This window comes from Coregonus clupeaformis, chromosome 15 (assembly GCF_020615455.1).
Source record: "Coregonus clupeaformis isolate EN_2021a chromosome 15, ASM2061545v1, whole genome shotgun sequence".
NCBI classification, from domain to species: Eukaryota; Metazoa; Chordata; class Actinopteri; order Salmoniformes; family Salmonidae; genus Coregonus; species Coregonus clupeaformis.
In genome coordinates, this window is record NC_059206.1 from 46,594,651 (window position 1) to 46,616,349 (window position 21,699).

Sequence of the window (21,699 nt, forward strand, 5' to 3'; positions counted from 1 at the left end):
AGCTTTGAGGGCACTATGGTGTTGAACGCTGAGCTGTAGTCCATTAATAGCATTTTCACGTAGGTGTTCCTCTTGTCCAGGTGGGAAATGGCAGTGTGGAGTGCAATAGAGATTGAATCATCTGTGGATCTGTTGGGGCGGTATGCAAATTGGAGTGGGTCTAGGGTTTCTGGGATTATAGTGTTGATGTGAGCCATGACCAGACTTTCAAAGCACTTCATGGCTACAGACGTGAGTGCTACGGGTCGGTAGTCATTTAAGCAGGTTACCTTAGTGTTCTTCGGCACAGGGACTATGGTGGTCTGCTTGAAACATGTTGGTATTACAGACTCAGTCAGGGACATGTTGAAAATGTCAGTGATGACACTTGCCAGTTGGTCAGCGCATGCTCGGAGTACACGTCCTGGTAATTCGTCTGGCCCTACAGCCTTGTGAATGTTGACCTGCTTAAAAGTCTTACTTACATTGGCTACGGAGAGCGTGATCACATAGTCATCCGGAACAGCTGATGCTCTCATGCATGCTTCAGTGTTGCTTACCTCGAAGCGAGCATAGAAGTGATTTAGCTCGTCTGGAGGGTTGTGTCACTGGGCAGCTCGCGGCTGTGCTTCCCTTTGTAGTCTGTAATAGTTTTCAAGCCCTGCCACATCCGACGAGCGTCGGAGCCGGTGTAGTACGATTCAATCTTAGTCCTGTATTGACTCTTTGTTTGATGGTTAGTCAGAGGGCATAGCGGGATTTCTTATAAGCGTCTTATATGACTGTGATATGTGTTTGTCCCACCTAGCTATCTTAATATGAATCTACAAACTGTAAGTCGCTCTGGATAAGAGCGCCTGCTAAATGTCTAATATGTAAATGCAGCCCGTATCTGGTGAGGGCAGCCCTCACTTTGCCAGAAATGAGCCCATCTTTTCCCACTAAACATACCCATATTGGCATGATGTGGGCCCAATGCGGGTTAAAACATTGGACCCATGAAGGCTGCCCACATAGAGAGCAATAGTAATGGCGTCTTTTTGTAGGTACTAACTCCACCATGGGCAAAGCCTATGGGAAAATGAATAGAGTTTTTTGATAAACACCAAAAATAAGGTCTGTGGTAAACACAGGCTTAGGAGATCTTTTACATTTTATTCTATGAGATTTTCATCAGCTAACGTCACTTTTTGTGAATTTTGAAGCATTTATGTAATAATAAAAAACACAAAGCACATAAACACTTCATAATTCATAAAGGTAATGTTAACTGACTGCTGTTCTCTTATAGAACAAAACGTATAACATCTCCCAAGCCTGCGTTAACCTCTGACCTTATTTTCGGTGTTTATCCCAAAACCCTATTCTTTCTCCATTCATTTTCCCCATAGGAAAGGCTGAACGAACCAGAGGTAACTTATTTCCAGTGTTTAGGACTACAAGCTGGCGAGCTTTATTGGGGCAGTGCGCCTTTGCTCATCAGCTCCACATTGGTCCCAAGGCAAGTTGTATATATATGTTGCTATATATACAGTGCATTCGGAAAGTATTCAGATCCCTTGACTTTTTCCACATTTTGTTACGTTACAGCCTTATTCTAAATGGATTAAAAAACGGCTTTTCCTCATCAATCTACACACAATACCCCATAATGACAAAGCAAAAACAGCTTTTTTGATCTCGTCTCCTCCCGTCTGCCTTCCATCTTTGAGGACATGTATTTCCATTGTTAGAGCGGTCATTCGACTATCTCTAGATAATCTTTCACGGAGCGCTCCTCCACCGCCCACTGTGATTGGCTACAGGTAGGCAAACATGTTCAAGTGAGCCCAGTATGGTGTTTGAAGCGGCAGCATGACCGAAACTGGATACAGTTTGTGAAGTTGTTACAGGTTACATTTGATTTGTAGCAATTGTAGAGTAACATTGCAGAACAATTGATTATAGCCTACATGTAAACGACAAGGAAGAGGAGCTTTCACCGCTGAGAGGGCAATAGTGATTTCTGACTGGTAGAGTAGACGTAGCCTATCACGTCAATCCTACCTGAATTCATTGCAAACAAACTGCCCAAGGTAAGCTTGTTTCATGACTAGATAAAAAGTATCACTTTTGCAGGATTGTAATCCAATTCGTAGTGGTAGTCTATAACATTTAGTTAATTAATATGCAAGGAACTCGAACCTCATTCTCTGAGGTCGAGAAAACATATACAGTCACTGAATATTGCCAATAGACAATGCAGTCATACACCATTAAACCAACCTTTACTTTCCGATACTTTCTTCGTTCTTGATTCGGAAAGCTGCTGTGTATTATACGCGTCTGTTTCCAATATCCAGGAAAATATTAAATCAACTTTTTGTATCAAGTGAGAAATGCCTATTGCATGTATGTAGATCTTTGTTTGGGTCACGCGTTGTCGCTTAGAACTGAATAGTTGATGGAAATAATTTGGGGAACGTGAGATGTCTGCTAGCTAAAATGGCTCATCACTCAGTGCAAAAAGTGGATTTAATATCTTTCTGAATATTTCCTCATTATTGGGGTTCAACCTGCAACTAGAACAGGAGTTTATAAGACAATGGGGACTTCCGAATCGAGATTTAAGAAAGTATCACCAAGTAGCCTGAAGGAATGGTAAAACATGCTGATTAGGCAAATCCTTAAACGTCACCATCATATCAATGGCTATCCGCAAACTGTAACAGCTAATGTTGGGTACAATTTATTGGCAGGTTAGTATACCATGTTTTTTGTTTCACAAGGAACATTCAGAAAAACTGAAACCAGAATGAGACACAATTATGGGTCCGGTGTGGCTCTGTTTGTAGAACATGGTGTTTGCAACGCCAGGGTTGTGGGTTCGATTCCCACGGGGGACCAGAATGCAAATGTACGATCACTACTGTAAATTGCATTGGATAAAAGCGTCTGCTAAATTGCCCTTGTCTGGCATATATTAGAAAATAAAGGACGGCATGTGTGTAACACTGAGTAAGTAATGGCCATATCTGTAGCATTTCAGTTCTGAAGTTCATGTTAGTAAAGTGGGACAAGTTTAGTGAAGTAAGAATGGGCTTTAAATGGGGATTTTGGAAATTAGGCCTTTTATCTACTTCCCCAGAGTCAGATGAACTCGTGGATACTAGCATATATAAATATTTTCTTAACTCTTTTTCTTGAACTTCATTGTTGGTTAAGGGCTTGTAAATAAGCATTTCACGGTAAGGTCTACACCTGTTGTATTCGAAGCATGTGAGAAATAAAATGTGATTTGATTTGAAAAAAAATATTTGATTTGATACCCATAGACTTCCAGTCTTTGTGCTAACGCTAGTTAGCATTGGCTCACGAAACCACCTCTAACTTCCTTCATACTGGACACAGAGACAAAAATGGTATCCACAAGTTCAGTGGTGTAAAGTACTTAAGTTAAAAAAAAACGTTTTACTCTATACATTTTCCCTGACACCCAAAAGTACTCGTTACATTTGGAATGCTTAGCAGGACAGGAAAATTGTCAAATTCACGCACTTCTCAAGAGAACATCCCTGGTCATCCCCACTACCTCTGATCTGACGGACTCACTAAACACATGCTTCGCTTGTAAATGGTGTTGGAGTGTGCCCCTGGCTATCCTTAAAAAAAAACGTGAATATGCCGCCTGGTTTGCTTCATATAAGGAATGTGAAGTGATTTATACTTTTACTTTTGATACTTAAGCATATTTAAAACCAAATACTTTTAGACTTTTACTCAAGTAGTATTTTACTGGGTGACTTTCAGTTTTACTTGAGTTATTTTCTATTAAGGTATCTTTACTTTTACTCAAGTATGACAATTGGGTACTTTTTCCACCACTGCACAAGTTCATCTGACTCTGGGGAAGTAGATAATAATAATAATATGCCATTTAGCAGACGCTTTTATCCAAAGCGACTTACAGTCATGTGTGCATACATTTTTGTGTATGGGTGGTCCCGGGGATCGAACCCACTACCTTGGCGTTACAAGCGCCGTGCTCTACCAGCTGAGCTACAGAGGACCACATGGATAAAGGGCATCATTGCCAAAATCCCGAAGTATCCCTTTAAAACTGTAACCTAATAAGGAAGTCTGTCAGATATCAAATGAGTGCCTCTGCCTCACCTCAAGAGAAGGCTATCCAATAAAATAGGTAATGTACAAGAAATATGGATATTATGGAGACCTCAAACTCATTTAGAATTTCAGAAGAAAACCCCCCACATCATTTCAGGATGATCACCTTCCCTTTTCCAAATGAGTGCATGATGGATTGTACAAATGCTTAAGCCATACCCATGATTATACACATTGGGCAAGTAGGTTAGAGAATACCTTTTGACAACTTAAACAGTGATATTATACAGCAGACAACCAAATACATGTGATGGCTGACTGAACATGAGTAACTTGGGGGTTGATCTATCAGCTGATGAAATTGATGCAATGTTTGCTCTGTGGCCATGCACTTAGCCTACTGTTGCATAATGTTTCACACGCAAATTCAGCAGTAAAGATTCTGTATGCATTTCACAAGAGAATTTGTATTCTGTCAAACATTGTTTGACGCAGCTGGACGAATGACAACTTTCTGGTATCTTTGTTTTTTCCCTCAGTCTATTCAGCCTCTTTCCTCACAAGTCCACCATGCCGATTGAATTGGGCATGCCGCTCTACCTGTCAAACGACGACTTCTGCTACAGGAGGACCCCAAAATCACTGCAATCACTACGACCCTGCCTGAAGCCCTGCATGCGGTTCAAACCCTCTGCCCCTCCTATGCAGACTGAAGCAGATTTGCTTAATGAGAAGAATGGGAAATCTAAAAGGCGAGTGTCCTTCGCCGACCACAAGGGCCTGGCCCTCACCAAGGTGAAGTTATTTTCTCATTTTGACACTATTGACATCCCACTCAACATCACAAAGCTGTTCAGCTCTTCGCTCACGTTACCATATGAGGAGGACAGACTGGTACTGGACTTCACCCAGCCCTCCTCTGATTACCTGCTGTTCCGCCAGCGTCTGGAGACTGAGCTCGTCTGCCTAGAGCACTGCATGCTGAAAGAGAAGGCACTGGCTGGAACCGTGAAGGTCAAAAACCTGTCCTTTGAGAAGTCTGTCAAGGTGCGTGTGACCTTTGACACTTGGAAAAGCTACACGGACTTGGAGTGCCAGTACTTGAAGGACACCTACACAGGCTCAGACCGTGACACCTTTTCCTTCGAGGTTTCCCTTCCAGCTGAGCTGAGGCCACACAAGCACATAGAGTTTGCCATCTGCTACAAAGTCAATGGCCAGACATACTGGGACGGTAACCAGGGCCGAAACTACAGGATCATCTGGTCTGCTCTGAAGATGGACGGCCAGGGCAGCTTCAGCAGTAACCAGCAGAGCCGCTCGTTTGATCTTGGAATTCACTTCGATCTCTACGGAAGTTCCAGGTGCTCCCATGGGATGTTCCCAGAGTGGCCAAGTTATGCAGGATATGAGGATATTAGACCTTACTACTGAAAAGCAGTCATCCTTAGAGTAAAGTGTTTTTTGTTCAGAGAAAGGGCTCTTCCTGAAAATGAGTGATTTTCGAAAGAAATTGAACCACAGATGGCCAGTCTAGCCATGCTCGGGGGAATAATAATAATAATAATAATAATATTAATAATAATAATAAAAATAGCAAAAAGAAAAAAAGAAAGGGGGTGTTATACAGATGGAGGTTTTGGGATGGGGGTTGTATTCTCTGTGGATGATCAGAACTTGAATATTCAGATGTGACATTTACTGATTGCATAGCAGGTTTAATAAACAGGAATATCTCAGTGTAGATGTTTACTGAACTAAGAGAAAAACGTAATTACCATCTAGCTTTTGTACTTGAGTGGGTCCTGGAATGATTGGATCCCTTGATAAAGATTAGCAAAAAAGACTGTATAAAAACAAAAAATACAAAAACTGAGCTCTATGCTATATAAAAATAAATATATATATTATTTTATACTAATACAATTGTTCAGAGAAAGATTTTGTTTAACAATAAATAAAAAACAAATCTCAAAGATGAGGTCAAAATGATTGGATCCCCTGTTTTCAATACACCAGCACCCTTCCCTTGCGAGGATAACAACACTTGAGCCTTTTTGTCATATGCTATTGTCATATGACATGAAATTAGTGGTCTTTAGCCACGCACACCAATGGTGGTTTTGGCCTTCGAAAGAACAATGCATATGCAGAAAATACCTCATCCATACTGTGAATTGTGTCGTTATCCTCATAAAGGGAGGGTGCTGGATTATTGAAAACAGGATCCAATAATTATGACCCTTTTATCTTTTTGAGATATTAATTTAAAATCTCTTTCGCTGAGCAGTTGTTTTAGTAGAAAATATACATTTCATACAATATAGCTCAGTATTTGTATTTATTTTATACAGTGTCTTTTGCCCATCTTTATCAAGGGATCCAGTAATTCTGGACCCCACTGTATGTGTTGGGATAATCCATTGTTGACTCAACAGGAAATTACACTAACTGGTAAAACTATGTACATTGTTATGATATGTGTGATGCAGGTCAAAATAATTGGAAGAGCAATGTTTATGATGAAACTTTCAGTGATTTTTAACAAATAGATTTGGAATGAAAATGTACATGTACTTTCACATTTCTTGCACTGAGTTCTTTAAGTTGATTTAAGTTAAGTGATATGACTTCAGAATAGACATAGGGATTTTTAAGTCACTTCAGGATTTGCACCATGTTTGTACTGAGCTCATTCTGGTATGTGGGTGTTTGTGTCCAAATCCATCAAATTTTAAAGGGGTGGGAATGGCAGGAATTTCCTTGGGACTGGAACCTTAGAAATACACATTTCTGTCTGCTCCTATTGATGATTTAAAATGTTTTACTGTGTTCACTATGCTGCTTTATGTAAATAAGAGTCATTGGATATGTTTTTAAAGGAACAAGTATTAAGGATGGATTTTGTATGTCAGAGAATTAAATATGTTCTGCAAGAATATTTTTGTTTATTTATTTAAACTCCTCATTGAATAATTGTTTGTGATGAATTGTGTCTGTTGACTCAACTTCATGTCAGGTAAACAGAAATTCACACTCATTGTAGAGGCCTTTTCCTTAATGAAGTTTGTCATCACTTATAATACCCTTTATAAAGGCAGCAAATTGCTCTTAGTGATCAAGACAGATGAGACTATTCTCCCCCTCACTCAGTTCATTTTTTGTGTGTTTGGTATAGTATTGAACTCTTCAGTAAACAGTCTTATCTGTTAATGTATGGCAACCTGGACAAAGGTCTGCCAGCTGAACTATATTCAGCAAGACCCTTGGACACCATGCACCAAGCCATACATTAACAGATAAGACTGTTTACTGAAGAGTTCAATACTATACCAAACACACAAAAAATGAACTGAGTGAGGGGGAGAATAGTCTGATCTGTCTTGATCACTAAGAGCAATTTGCTGCCTTTATAAAGGGTCTTATAAGTGATGACAAACTTGATTAAGGAAAAGGGCTCTACAATGAGTGTGAATTTCTGTTGACCTGACATGAAGTTGAGTCAACAACAGACACAATTCATCACAAACAATTCTCAGGTATGTTGCTCAACTACAGTAAGTTGACTACGTGGATTCTAGGCAGTAATGACTACCTACTTTTTGTGTGTTCCTCATAGACCTATCATTCAGTTGAGCACAGCAAATCATTTAGATTTTTGAGAAAGGAAAAGGTTCTGCAATGAGAGAGCACATTTCCCTTGGCGGGATGACCTGACATAAAACTCAGACACATTGCATTGCACCTTTATGAAAGTTAACACTCCTCCCCATTTCAAATTCTAATGTTTCAGATTTAGATGAGCAAACATTTAGTGTACACAGTGTAAAAGAGCATGGTTATGCAAGGTCATGTGACTCACAAACTCGTTGAATCTGGGGGACCCTGATTGGAGACTTTATTAGACAAATAGACATCACAAACACAGCTAGAACTCCCAGTAACACTTACGGCTGGTTGCATGGACATGGGTAGGACATAGGGACTAAGCCTAATTCTCTTATATGAAATCCAGAATTATAGTCTTTTAGATTAATGTACAGTGCATTCGGGAAGTATTCACCCCTTTTACTTTTTCCAAATTTTGTTACGTTACAGCCTTATTCTAAAATTGATTAAATTAGTTTTTTTCCTCATCAATCTACACACAATACTCCATAATGACAAAACCAAAACAAGTTTTTAGAAATGTTTGCAAATGTATTAAAAAATAAAACAGAAATACCTTATTTACATAAGTATTCAGACCCTTTGCTATGAGACTCGAAATTGAGCTCCGGTGCATCCTGTTTTCATTGATCATCCTTGAGATGTTTCTACAACTTGATTGGAGTCCACCTGTGGTAAATTCAATTGATTGGACATGATTTGGAAAGGCACACACCTGTCTATTTAAGGTCCCACAGTTGACAGTTTATGTCAGAGCAAAAACCAAGCCATGAGGTCGAAGGAATTGTCCGTAGAGCTCCGAGACAGGATTGTGTCAAGGCACAGATCTCGGGAAGGGTACCTACAAATTTCTACAGCATTGAAGGTCCCCAAGAACACAGCAGCCTCCATCATTCTTAAATGGAAGATGTTTGGAACCACCAAGACTCTTCCTAGAGCTGACCAAGGGAGGTGACCAAGAACCCGATGGTCACTGGTAGAGCTCCAGAGTTCCTCTGTGGATATGGGAGAACCTTCCAGAAGGACAATCATCTCTGCAGCACTCCACCAATCAAGCCTTTATGGTAGAGTGGCCAGACGAAAGTCACTCCTCAGTAAAAGGCACATGGCAGCCCGCTTGGAGTTTGCCAAGAGGCACCTAAACAAGATTATCTGGTTTGATGAAACCAAGATTGAACTCTTTGACCTGAATGCCAAGCGTCACGTCTGGAGGAAACCTGGCACCATCCCTACGGTGAAGCGTGGTGGCATCATCATGCTGTGGGGATGTTTTTCAGCGGCAGGGAGACTAGTCAGGATCAAGGGAAAGATGAACGGAGCAATGTACAGAGAGATCCTTTATGAAAACCACCTCAGGAGCTCTGACTGGGGCGAAGGTTCACCTTCCAACAGGACAACGACCGATCAAAGTACACAGCCAAGACAACGCAGGAGTGGCTTCGGGACAAGTCTCTGAATGTCCTTGAGTGGCCCAGCCAGAGCCCGGACTTGAACCCGATCGAACATCTCTGGAGAGACCTGAAAATTGCTGTGTAGCGACGCTCCCGACCCAACCTGACAGAGCTTGAGAGGATCTGCAGAGAAGAATGGGAGAAACTCCCAAAATACAGCTGTGCCAAGCTTTTAGCATCATACCCAAGAAGACTCGAGGCTGTAATCACTGCCAAAGGGGCTTCAACAAAGTACTGAGTAAAGGGTCTGAATACTTATGTAAATGTGATATTTCCGTTTATATCTTTTATTTTTTACATTTGCAAAAAAAACTACTGCTTTTGCTTTGTCATTATGGGGTGTTGTGTGGCGATTGAGGGGGAAAAAAACAATTTAATACATTTTAGAATAAGGCCTTAACGTAACAAAATGTGGAAAAAGTCAAGGGGTCTGAATACTTTCCAAATGCACTGTATGTATGTGGAACCACACCTTACAATTATGTGAAGTTATTAAATTAATTTAATTTGAGAATAATTCACATCCCACTGTTATATCAACTTTCCATGCACAGTGTAAGCACCGGTATTTCTGCATGAGTTGTGCTGTGACCACCAATGTACTGTAGCTTTGCAATGATTGTGTACTTAACAAAAATATCAAGGCAACATGCAACAATTTCAAAGATTTACAGTTACAATTCATATAAGGAAATCAGTCAATTGAAGTAAATTCATTAGGCCCTAATCTATGGATTTCACATGACTGGGAATACAGAAATTCATTTGTTGGTCACAGATACCTTTAAAAAAAGGTAGGGTTGTGGATCAGAAAACCAGTCAGTATCTGGTGTGACCACCATTTTCCTTCGCATAGAGTTGATCAGGCTGTTGATTGTGGCATGTGGAATGTTTTCCCACTCCTTTTCAATGGCTGTGCGAAGTTGCTGCATATTGGCGGGAACTGGAACACGCTGTCATACACGTCGATCCAGAGCATCTCAAACATGCTCAATGGGTGACATGTCTAGTGAGTATGCAGACCATGGAAGAACTGGGGCATTTTCAGCTTCCAGGAATTGTGTACAGCACCCTGCGACATGGGGCCGTGCATTATCATGCTGGAACATGAGGTTATGGCGGCAGATGAATGGCACGATAATGGGCCTCAGGATCTCTTCAAGGAATCTCTGTGCATTCAAATTGCCATTGATACAATTTAATTGTGTTTGTTGTCTGTAATTTATGCCTGCCCATACAATAACCCCACCGCCACCATAGGGCACTCTGTTTACAATGTTGACATCAGCAAATCTCTCGCTTACACAACGCCATACATGTGGTCTGCGGTTGTGAGGCTGGTTGGACGTACTGCCAAATTCTCTAAAATGACATTGGAGGCGGCTTATGGTAGAGAAATTAACATTAAATTATCTGGCAGCAGCTCTGGTGGACATTCCTTCCAGCATGCAAATTGCACACTCCCTCGACTTGAGACATCTGTGGCATTGTGTTGTGTGACCAACACTTTACATGTTGCGTTTATATTTTTGTTCAGTGTAATTCGATTGATTGCTTGTTACTTTCTTGTGCCTCCTTGCTTAGATTGAACTAAAGAGGAGCCTTGTTGTCGATTTACTGGTGTAATGGTCTTCCATGTCAGCGGGTGTCGCTAATGTATTTTAGGCGTCAAGTTGAACCGGAACTGCAACCGGAGAGTACGTTTGATTGTTTATATTTTTCCAAAATATTTTACATTTTAGCTTGCTAGCTAGCCATCCAAATGTATATGTAAAATGTGTCTTGTCGGAATAAGGTTGGAAAGACATGAATAACGCAAAGTGTCTATCATGTAACTTTACCGTTGTTCAGCGACAAACTTCGGATAAATATATTTTTGAAGAGCACTGACACGCGGGAAGAACGCGCGGAAACCGAGAGGACATGACAGGAGGATTGTCTGCTACAAGAGACATCTACCAGTTAGCTAGCAAGTAGCACGCAAACATTTTATTTCTAGTTAACATATTTTGATTAGTTGGTTGAGACAATCCTATCCCTCAAGAATGGAGGAATACAAGGAGAATATTCAAGACAAAGGTGACAATGTGAAATTGTCCTCTAAACCCGAGGAAGATGACAAGGTTAGTACTGTACACTACAGCTAACTCTGCTACAGTAGTGTAGCGTCAGCTAACGCAGCTAACTGGATTGGAGTAGGAATAACAGCCAGGTGATGTTTTAAACTAGTTATCTACGTATGTGACTAACGTTATATTCCTTTCTCTATGTCAAGTCTTGTAGCAAAGTGTGTAGTAACATTGGTGAACCCGTCCATCAAGTATCTTCTACTCGAGGCGAGTTCAGTGATCCTGTTTACAAAGAGATTGCTCTTGCAAATGGACATATCAACCGCATGAACAAGGATGAGCTTCGGTCCAAACTGGCAGAGTTGAAGCTTGACACAAGGTATGTAGGAACACTTGTGTTTCAGCAGGAGATGGCTACAAACGTAATCCATTGAGGATCAGGATATCTGTGTTAGGAAATCCGAGAGCTGCTTGGCATGTCACTGAAAAAGATCCATATCACTGAACATGTTCCATGATCCCAAGTGTCTCTCGCTCGCTCTCTCTGTGTGTAGAGGTGTAAAGGATGTGATGAAGAAGCGGTTGAAGAACTACTACAAGAAGCAGAAGCTGTCGTTGATGCAGTCTGTGACAGACGGTGGACCAACTGATACCTACTACGACTTCATCTGTGTTGTGGACTTTGAGGCAACGTGTGAACAGGACAACCCCCCTGACTTCACGCATGAAATCATTGAGTTCCCAATGGTCCTGTTCAACACGCACACTTTAGACATTGTGAGTAAGTGAGGAGGGGACATTGTTAGAATCAATGCATTGTAAGGCTTGTGTGTACTGTCATAGATGTATGGACCTTTTAGTTCACATTAGTAGTTGACGCAAATAATACAACTTAAACACACACATGCACACATGTTTTGTTATCATGAATGACACTGGATTTCATTGTAGGAGGACAGCTTTCAGGAATATGTCAGACCAGAAGTCAACACACAGTTGTCAGAGTTCTGCATAAAGTTGACAGGGATAACACAGGTGAGACACCGGACATAGATGTTGACTAAACCAACTTGAAGGACTAGAATACTATGATCCACAATACTTCACACAATGTAATGTTCATATAAGAGTTTTCTAACTGTTCTTTTTTTGGGTCAGAAAATGGTGGATGAAGCAGACACGTTCCCTGATGTTCTTAAGCGGGTGGTGCTCTGGCTTCAGGAGAAAGAGCTTGGCACAAAATACAAATACGCCATTCTTACAGATGGGTACGTCAGTGTGGGCAGAGGGTACTAACACTACTTTTGTGTATTAATGATAACTAGCGAGATATTAAGTGTTCTCATTAGTACAACTATGTGCTTTGTTATTTCCACAGATCTTGGGACATGAGCAAGTTCATGAACACCCAGTGCCGTTTAAATCGTCTCTCATATCCACAGTTTGCGAAGAAGTGGATCAACATCAAAAAATTATACGGAAACTTCTATAAGGTTATGATATGAAATGAGCAGAAATATCTCTCTAAATGTAGACACGTTAGACACAATCCTTTAGATATGTTGAGTAGAACAATAGAACTAGAATCCTCACTTTCTTTTTCACAGGTCCATCGTACCCAGACCAAGCTGAGCAGCATGCTGGAGAAGCTGGGACTTCAATACGAGGGCCGCCCTCACTCTGGCCTGGATGACTCGCGGAACATTGCCCGCATTGCGCTGCGCATGCTGCAGGACGGCTGCCAACTGCGCATCAACGAGCGCATGCACGAAGGACAGCTGCGGACTGTGCCCAGCTCTGCCCCTGTGGAAGGAGCCCCACCCCCACATACCCCTCGCAGCAGAGACTAGCCCCCCACCTTGACCTCAGCTCCCCATCCCCTTGCTCTGTGAGACTTCTACATTGAGACCTTCAAGCAGGCTTCCCATGTCTATTTTACCCCCATGACTTGAAAATTCATTGCACTTTTCCCACTCAATCTGAGTCAATTTTTTGTCACAAATTGTGGGACTGTGTAGATAGTCTTTTTAATTGCACTAGTAGTGCCACTTCCCACAATAAAAATGGTGTTTCTGCTTTTTAACAGCCTCTGTGGATTTCTTTAAAGAATAATTTTAATTTCGCTGGGGGTTAGAGGCTTGGCTTCAGTTTTTATTTATTTATTTCGCTGTCTGTTAGAGGCTTGGCTTCAGTTTTTATTTATTTTACAGAGCACACAAGGCTTTTGTGTGCTTATTTAACTTGGGTCCACTCTAAAACCGGTTCAAGAAAATTGAGGATATGTCTGCTTTAAGTGTGGTGTAAGCAATGCACATGCACAAGCTCGTGGGCTAAGAATGTATGAGCTATTGTATAAAACAATTTCTCTTTTAATACTAATACATATTTCCTTATGTTTAGCCTACTTTCTTTACTTTCTGGGGGCAGTATAGTTTAAAGGGCTTTGACAGTCCTTAACATGTATCGTCTCTCGGTTTTTGTTTGTGCTGCATTTTGTAATCAGTTTGAACTTCATGGACTCAAAATGAAAAGTTAAACATGACTGTTCAATATACAGTGTCAACGCTAAAAGATGGAGAAGGACAATTGTAATACAAACTAGCATACATTTGCATAAATTATAATTTACAAACGGTGCAACCTCTAACATGCCTAACATTTCTTTGCTTCATGGTATCAGGTTCAAGAGAAAAGCATTATGCCCTTTTTATGTTATGTAGAAAACAAATCAAATTTCAACTGTAAGTAATGTCTCGTTTCAACACAATCCAATATGATATGGTGACGTAATGGCTTTGCCAAACCCTGTGCATTCACATCATAGCCGTTAGATGGAGACAAAGCACATGTAACTCACGGTATAAACAACACGCAGTTTATCATCAAAGGAATACCAAGAGAAAGTGTTACCGTATTTTGTATTTGCCCCCAATGATACATCAAATCAAATGTTATCACATGCGACGAATACAACTTGTGTAGACTTTACAGTGAAATGCTTGCTCACGAACCTTTCCTTATGACGCAGAGAACTCATTACATCATGCAAGTTTCAATGTCTCCTACTGAAAATAACCTTTGGAAGCGGGGAACATGAAATCTGGTGCTTGATCGAAATAGCATTGCAGAAACTAAATTATGTACTATTTGGTTTTATTTCTTATAAGCATTTTATATCCCATCTATGACCAGGAAAATTTGCTGAATAATTAATGTAACTTTCTCAACTCATCAGTTGGTGGGGAAAATAGATCTAAATAAAATGGAAAACACTTCTGTCTCTCTCTGGAATAAACAAACATAATATTCCTTTATTTATTCTTATCAATGTTCTTGCCTAGTAATAATAATAGCTTTTCCTCATCATGGGCAATCGATCAATAACTTAACCAAGGTGGGCAAAAAATCTGACGCAGGGTGTTCTAGGCGTTGTTGCTGTTCCACACGTCCCTGAGCAGGAAGGACTGCAGTTCACGAGAGAACACAGGCAGAGAGAGTAGCGTCATAAGGAGAAGTGACCGTTCCCGTTGTTTGATTTCATGCATTGTTTGTTTGATAATGGGACGCGATTGGATGCTACGATACCAGAGAATGTGCTGGCGGGGCCAGCCGAAACGCCTGGATTTTAAAATGGACTTGAAATTGTGGTAGGTTTCCCTTTTTATTGTGTAGTTCGCGGCCGTAGATAAAAGAAGATGCGTGAAGCGCTGCTGGCCAGGTCCAATCGTCTTGATAGGATTGAAAAGCATTATTTCTTGCTCCTACTCGAAATGGAGTTACTGTCGTTTTCCCCGTTGTTTGGATTGTTGATGATAAGAACACTAATCGATAAAAGAAGCACCTAGACCACGATGCTGCCAGGATAATTGATGATTCCTCTCAATGAAAACGAGGAGGGGTCGGTCTGCAAAGCCATGGAGGACAAGGAGAACAATCTCAAAACGGTTAAGCTGTGGAGAGATGCTGCTGTCCGCTCTAGGAAGGTGCGAAGCAACCTGCGTCAGCTCACTATCTGCTCCAAAGACCGGGAGAGGATAATTCTACCTGAAAATATAAGCGAGATAGAGGTGCTCAATTTGGGCAATAACTCACTGCAGGAATTACCAGAAGGATTGGGGGCCACCCTCACAAACCTGCGTATCCTTGTCCTCCGCAGGAACAAATTTGTCACAGTTCCTTTTGTGGTGTTTGAACTGGGTCAACTTGTGGAACTGGACATGAGCCACAACTGCTTGAGCCACTTCTCTGAGGATATAGGCCTGCTGAAGGGGCTGAAAAAGCTCTGCATCAGTCACAACAAGATCCAGTACCTGCCGTCACAGATTGGGGCACTGCAGTTCTTGGAGGAGCTGGACATAAGCTTCAATGACATACGTGATTTCCCCAGGTCCTTCTCACAGCTCAGGAGGCTCCGTACTCTGGATGCCGACCACAACAACCTGAACCAGTTTCCCCCGGAGATTCTTGCCCTCAGTGACCTGGAGGAGCTCGACTGCTCAGGGAATACATTTGCGTGTCTACCAGGGGACATCATGAAACTGCAGTTCATCAAGATCCTGTGGCTTAGCAGCATTCACATCTCCTCGTTACCTGACACATTCTGTCAGCTGCACAACCTGGAGAGCCTGATGCTGGACAGTAACAACCTAGCAGCTCTGCCTCGTTCCTTTGGAAACCTGCAGAGACTTAAAATGGTCAATCTTTCCTCTAATGAGTTTGAGGAGTTTCCCCAGGTTATCCTAAACATCACAGGACTAGACGAGCTTTACCTGAGCAGAAATAAACTGTCTTTTGTCCCAGAGGAGATAGGCCAGCTGCGTAGGCTGGCAAACCTCTGGTTGGACAATAATAAGATTACTTATCTGCCTGACTCCATTGTGGAGCTAGAGAGATTGGAAGAGCTTGTTTTACAGGGTAATCAAATAGCCATACTTCCAGATAACTTTGGAAAACTCTCCAAGGTAAACATTTGGAAGGTGAAGGATAACCCCCTCATCCAGCCTCCCTATGAGGTCTGTATGAAGGGAATCCCCTACATCGCTGCCTATCAAAAGGAACTCGCACATTCCCAACTCGCTGTGAAGCCCAGGTTAAAACTGGTCCTGATGGGAATGAAAAATGCTGGGAAAACAAGGCTCAGACAGAGTGTGGTGAGTGAGCAGCAGGATGCCAACTCTGCTCAGGGAAACAAAGGGATTGATGTGACTAACTGGGTAGCGGACGCCGATCGCAGTCTTACATTTTTAGTGTATGACCTGTCAGGGAAGCCAAACTATGACCTCATCAAACCTTTTTTTCTCTCACCCGGTGCTCTGTACATCCTCGTTGTGAATCTGAAAGCGTACTCACCCAATAACTTTTACGCCCACGTGGGGTACTTCCTCCACCTCCTCAGTGCCAAAGTGCCCCACGCTGTGGTGTGCATGGTGGGCACACACACAGACCTGTGTGGCGACATGGAGGTGGAAGAGAAGAGCCTGGATATCCACAGACAGATTGCCCTGCAGGAGAAGTGGGACAGCCATTGTCTGCGGACCCTCGCCCAACAGGTGGACCAGGCCCTGGAACAGGGCTACAACATCCGCACCTCCAGTCCTCATATCCTCTTCTACGGCGTCACAGACAAGAACCTGAGACGAAAAAAAGCCCAGCTGCAGTACATGCTGAACCACAGGCTGCAGATCCTGTCCCCTGTCCTGTGTGTCAGCTGCACGGAGAGCCAGAGAAACATCCAGAGGCTGAGGGAGAAGCTCATGTCAGTGGCTGACCACAGGGACATCTTCCCCAACCTCCACCGTGTGCTGCCCAAGTCCTGGCAGATGCTGGAGGAGCTGCACTTTAAGCCCCAGGACCTGTGGCTCTCGTGGTGGGACTCGGCCCGCTTGGGCCTCCAGGCAGGACTCACAGAGGACCGCCTGCAGAGTGCCCTGTCCTACCTGCATGAGAGTGGGAAGCTACTCTACTTCGAGGACAGTCTGACACTAAAAGAGTACGTCTTCCACAACCTGCCACGCTTCATCGCCATCCTCAATGTCTTCTTCCAGAGGGATGAGTCCACGTTGCTGGAGAGGCTACTGTCAGATGGTGCGAGGGGGGACAAGGGTAGGGCCAGTGTGGTTATAGAGGGGGAGAAGGAAGAGAATCTCCGGGCTACCCATCTACAGCACCATGTGGAGGGCTTCCTCAGCCACGGCCTCCTGCCTTCCAACGTCATCCGGCTGCTCCTGAGACCTCTCATCCAGACCCAACAGGACCTCCACCTCATCATGGAGCTGCTGGAGAAGATGGGGGTCTGCTACTGCATCAACAAGCCCCGCAGCAAGCCTCTGAACGGGGCCACCATCTGGTACAAGTTCCCAAGCTATGTCAGCAATGAGGAGCCCCATGCCGAGGCCTGGGTGAACGGGAGCTCAGTGGCTGCTAGTCCTTTCTTCTCTGTGGAGCAGTTGAAGATTGAATACAGCTTCCCATTTCTCTTCCCTCCTGGACTGTTTGCACGCTACAGTGTGCAGATCAACAGCCATGTGGTTCAGAGGTCAGATGGGAGGCACCAGATATTTGCCTATCGTGGTAAAGTGCCTGTGGTGGTCAGCTACCGTCCGGCTCGGGGCAGGCTGCAGTCCGAGACACTGTCCATAGCCAGCCATGCCTCCCTGCCAAATATCTGGACTGCTTGGCAAGCGATAACACCACTGGTTGAGGAGCTCAATGTCCTTCTGCAGGAGTGGCCCGGGCTCTACTATACTGTTCATGTTCTGTGTTCCAAGTGCCTCAAAAGAGGGTCACCCAACCCACACACCTTCCCAGGTAAACATGCTTTTCCCCCTCTGACTCTTGGATTCTCTTTCACTCTCTTTCTCGTCCCCCTCTCTATCGAGTCCCTCTCTCTCTATCGAGTCCCTTGTCAAGCCTCCCAGAAGTAGGCTAATTTTCATTCTCACACTTCTAATTTAGCAAAGATGTGTAAAGGACTTTGTAGCTTACATTACCCCGCCCCTATTTGCATTATTTTAATGGGAATGTTGAGTGTTATATGTGGTGAGTGCAACTTGAAGTGTAAAATTATACTCAAGTATATCAGTTACCAGTGGTTTAGAATCATCATGGCATTATGGAAATATCTCATGGAGGGGACATCTGATACATGTGTTTTTCATGACATACTCCTCTCCTGCGATTCATTTCAATGGATGAAAGAGAATAATGAACCGCTAATAACGACAACAAATTTGAGTCAGCATCACTCCGTGGAATTACCCAACAGTAAGATGTTCCGACCTATTATGAGTGCGTCAAACAATCTTTGGAGGATTGAGTGAGAAAGTGAAAGCCATTCTGTACACTCATGCACTGCTCTTGTGCTATAGTCAATCAAAATAGGGGTTTATTGCTGTGTTCGTGTGAGAATGACTCGTTAGGTTTAAGTTCAGTCAGTCAGTGGGGGATGGAGGCTACACAAAGGCTACAGTGCGGCTGTTGGTGACATTAGCTCAGCTAAAAGAGGGAGGGGGGAAGAGCTCCGTGGGCTCAAGCCCCACCTCTGAGACACAAATTGGCCTCCGAGCTGTCTGTTCTCGGCCTATGGCTGAGATCATGGGCAAGTTCTGACATGGTGGTGTAGACTGAGGGTTGCCATGGCAACACAATGTGCTTTATTTTCTTGGAATGTGACTATAGTAGATGGATCATACAGCACGAGCAAGCCCATTGTCGGCTCTTTGTTATGATACACAAAGCCTTCCATTAAAAAGCATGAGCTGGCGCACACCCAGAGAAAATTATTTAGTGTAGAGGTGCTGACTAACGGTGAATAAACTGTAAGCTATAAAAATAAAGCGAGTCGCACACTCCATATGTATAACCCCCTAGTAATTTATTGGGTAAAAAAACCACCGTTTCGGCATCACTGTGCCTTCTTCAGGCTAATGTCATGAATGCTTGAACCACATTATGTAGACAAAAAAAACTATGCCATCCAGACATCAGTAGACCTGTGTAAGCCCATATGGCAAGATCAGTAAAGGTCTCCCTATTTATGCATTCAGTGGGAAAAGTGTAGGCCTACATTGTCTCATTACTGCTGCTAGTATGAGATCATTTTGTTGTGATGTCATCGTATTACCTCGAGTGCACTCTTTTGTATGTGAATAGAGTGCCTACTCCTTTTCCTGCCCCTATCAAAGACAGAAAATCTGCCAGACTGATGTCTTTCCCTTTTTAAATAGTGTTTTTAAATAGGCCTTTTCATAATGCAGATCTTGTTTGTATCTTCTGCTGCAGCAGTCTGTAGTGCTGGAGCTATGCGTCAACCAGGATTGTTGATATCGTCATTTAGTTGTGGTCCTAAATTGAGCAGGCAAGAGAATGACGGCTGGGTCTTGGCTGGATGGGGAGCTACCCCAATCCCTGGCCCTCCTACCCTCATTTGATTTCTCCCTATGTCAGCTCCACACATACTCTCGTTTTCACGCTTCAATCCCCTCATCCACCTCTCCCTCTCGCTCTCTCTGGCCCAGGGTGGGCTTTGGCGGTCTTTTGTGGATTAGTTCACGTCTGCGGCGTTGCTGCTTTGAATCAGTACACATGAGACAGTGCTTTTTCAGAGCTATTCCACTGGCATGCCTAGGCTTCCGGCGCAACCGTCCGTCTGACTGGCCCGGGAGCCGGGACACAGACCAGCGCCTGCTATACTAATACGCTGGAGCTTAGCTAGGCACATACACTGGCCGGTAGATTAAAGGAAGGCAGTTCTCTGGCAGATAGATGATATGTAATATACTGTAGTAGAGGAGAGTTAGGAGGAAAGTACGCACTGTTGTATACTGTTGTAGTTTGCAACATTTTGCAAGGCACAACATATAGGGATTACGTTTATCAAGGTGATTGTCCTGTAGACACCAACAGTTTATTTAACTGAGGAGTAACTAGATGGTGACTACTTAGTGCTTATGTAAATGTGTCACATTTCATGGCATGCATCATTCTAATCTCTGCTAGATAGGAGTGAGAGAGTTACTCTACCACAAGCTAGTCTTTCTGCTTGGGTATTTATTGAAGCAAGGCTGGACGTGATATCATGCTTGGGAGACTTTGACAAAGTGAATGGGGTGAGAGGGAAGGGAGGTGACGGTTTTGTTTGCGTGGGGGGGGGGGATGTAATGTGTTGCAGGTTAGTGATTTGGAATTCAATTAATGGAACTTTAACCCTGTGCACTGTAGCCTACTTCCGACCCACCCCAGCTGTGAGCTTATTAATTTAGACTGGCCAATAGCTGAACTAGAACAACTGACTCAAGTAGTTACTTTGCAGGTGACTGGCTCTCAGCTGCACCTGCCTGTTGCCATGGGAATGTGCCCTCTTGTTGTGTTCACTGGAGCAACTCAATGGTTGCTATAGATTTGCTCTCCTGTAAAAACATTGGGGATTCAACTCCTTTATAATGTCCCTTTACCACTACTTTGTCCCTGTAGAAATGAAAATGTTCTACCTTTTTCACAACCTGTGTTCCTCCTCCATTTAGCTGCACAGCTTTTCATCTGTCCTAATATGGCCATGTTTTTGGCTGCTGCAGCTTGTTGACTCTGTGTTGGGGCTCCTCTCTCTCCAGCAGACTAAACATGGAGGACTTGAATATAATCTTTCTTCTGTGGAATCTAGAGAGAAGACCTCCATCTCAATAATCTTTTCCTTGCATCTGTTTCGGTCTGACGTCTCTGAATCGAACAAAGGCATGCAATCCCCTTTTTATTCATGACCTGATCTGCCTTTGTATGGCTGAAGAAATCTCAGCCATGCAGACCAATTTTCTCCCTACAAGATGCAACCCCACAAACCTTGTAGTGTGTGTGTTTGTTGTGTAAGTGAGAGTCTGTTTGTGCTTTTGCTTGTGTTGAATGTATGTGTTAAGTGACAGAGGGTGATTAGTAATGTGCTTTTAATTATGATTTCCTCTTCCACACACATCCAGATGAGTTTGTTGCCTTCTGCTGATCGGACAGATAATGACACTTGTCATAAACAGAAAGGATGTGATCCTTCACATTCCACAGGGATTAGTCACAAAGGTTATCCTTAAAAGTGATGTGCCCACTCACTCCTGACCACACAAATGGTGTTTAAAATACTGTTCAAATAGCCCTCATTTTGGTGGAATTCTTATTGACCTCTGAGGTTTTTGCTGGGGTACAGTACATGTTCCTGAAAAACGTCTCAAAGTGTGTTTGTGCGGATATCCGAGTTGCCGTCAGTCGACCATGAGTGGAAAAACGTGTGAGAAACCAGAGCATGATCTCTGGCTGGGCGCCCAGGGTCTGCCCTTCTCCTGTACTTTGCTGTACCTCGTGTAGCAACCTTCTTCCCTGCCCAATGCTTAAGCCTACTCTGTGAATTGCCGTACAGTAACAGCACAACAAATAAACCTACTGGC

General features: G+C 43.0%; 3 protein-coding genes across 4 annotated transcripts in view; all 3 read left to right on the forward strand.

Moving 5' to 3' along the window:
• Window positions 1-1,706: 1,706 nt before the first annotated feature.
• Window positions 1,707-5,973, forward strand: LOC121582197 (protein phosphatase 1 regulatory subunit 3B). Of its 2 annotated transcripts, none has more exons than XM_041897843.2 (2): window positions 1,707-1,784; window positions 4,623-5,973. In XM_041897843.2, exon 2 carries the CDS (start codon window positions 4,654-4,656, stop codon window positions 5,515-5,517), a length of 864 nt encoding a protein of 287 aa, XP_041753777.1. In that variant the 5' UTR covers window positions 1,707-1,784; window positions 4,623-4,653; the 3' UTR covers window positions 5,518-5,973. The 2 variants fall into 2 exon arrangements, with proteins under 2 accessions (XP_041753777.1, XP_041753776.1); XM_041897842.2 differs by lacking the exon at window positions 1,707-1,784 and adding an exon at window positions 1,796-2,054.
• A 4,888-nt stretch (window positions 5,974-10,861) lies between these two features.
• On the forward strand, window positions 10,862-13,355 carry LOC121582195 (3'-5' exoribonuclease 1-like). The gene is made up of 7 exons (XM_041897839.1): window positions 10,862-11,326; window positions 11,479-11,651; window positions 11,827-12,049; window positions 12,224-12,307; window positions 12,431-12,540; window positions 12,651-12,765; window positions 12,880-13,355. The coding sequence occupies exons 1-7, from the start codon at window positions 11,249-11,251 to the stop codon at window positions 13,120-13,122; spliced, it is 1,026 nt and encodes a 341-aa protein (XP_041753773.1). The 5' UTR covers window positions 10,862-11,248; the 3' UTR covers window positions 13,123-13,355.
• Window positions 13,356-13,437: 82 nt separating this feature from the next.
• The window catches only part of LOC121582189 (malignant fibrous histiocytoma-amplified sequence 1 homolog), a 29,312-nt gene continuing 21,050 nt past the window's right edge, over window positions 13,438-21,699 (forward strand). The window contains exon 1 of the mRNA XM_041897827.1: window positions 13,438-18,079. Coding sequence (XP_041753761.1) covers window positions 15,142-18,079 — 2,938 coding nt within the window. The 5' untranslated portion in view covers window positions 13,438-15,141. The remainder of the gene's footprint in view (window positions 18,080-21,699) is intronic.

Coding starts and splice junctions, on each gene's coding strand:
- LOC121582197 (XM_041897843.2), top strand. CDS start 4,654: ATGCCGATTGAATTGGGCATGCCGCTCTACCTGTCAAACGACGACTTC.
- LOC121582195 (XM_041897839.1), top strand. CDS start 11,249: ATGGAGGAATACAAGGAGAATATTCAAGACAAAGGTGACAATGTGAAA. Junction 11,652..11,826: donor GAGTTGAAGCTTGACACAAG/GTATGTAGGAAC, acceptor CTCTGTGTGTAG/AGGTGTAAAGGATGTGATGA. Junction 12,766..12,879: donor TATACGGAAACTTCTATAAG/GTTATGATATGA, acceptor TCTTTTTCACAG/GTCCATCGTACCCAGACCAA.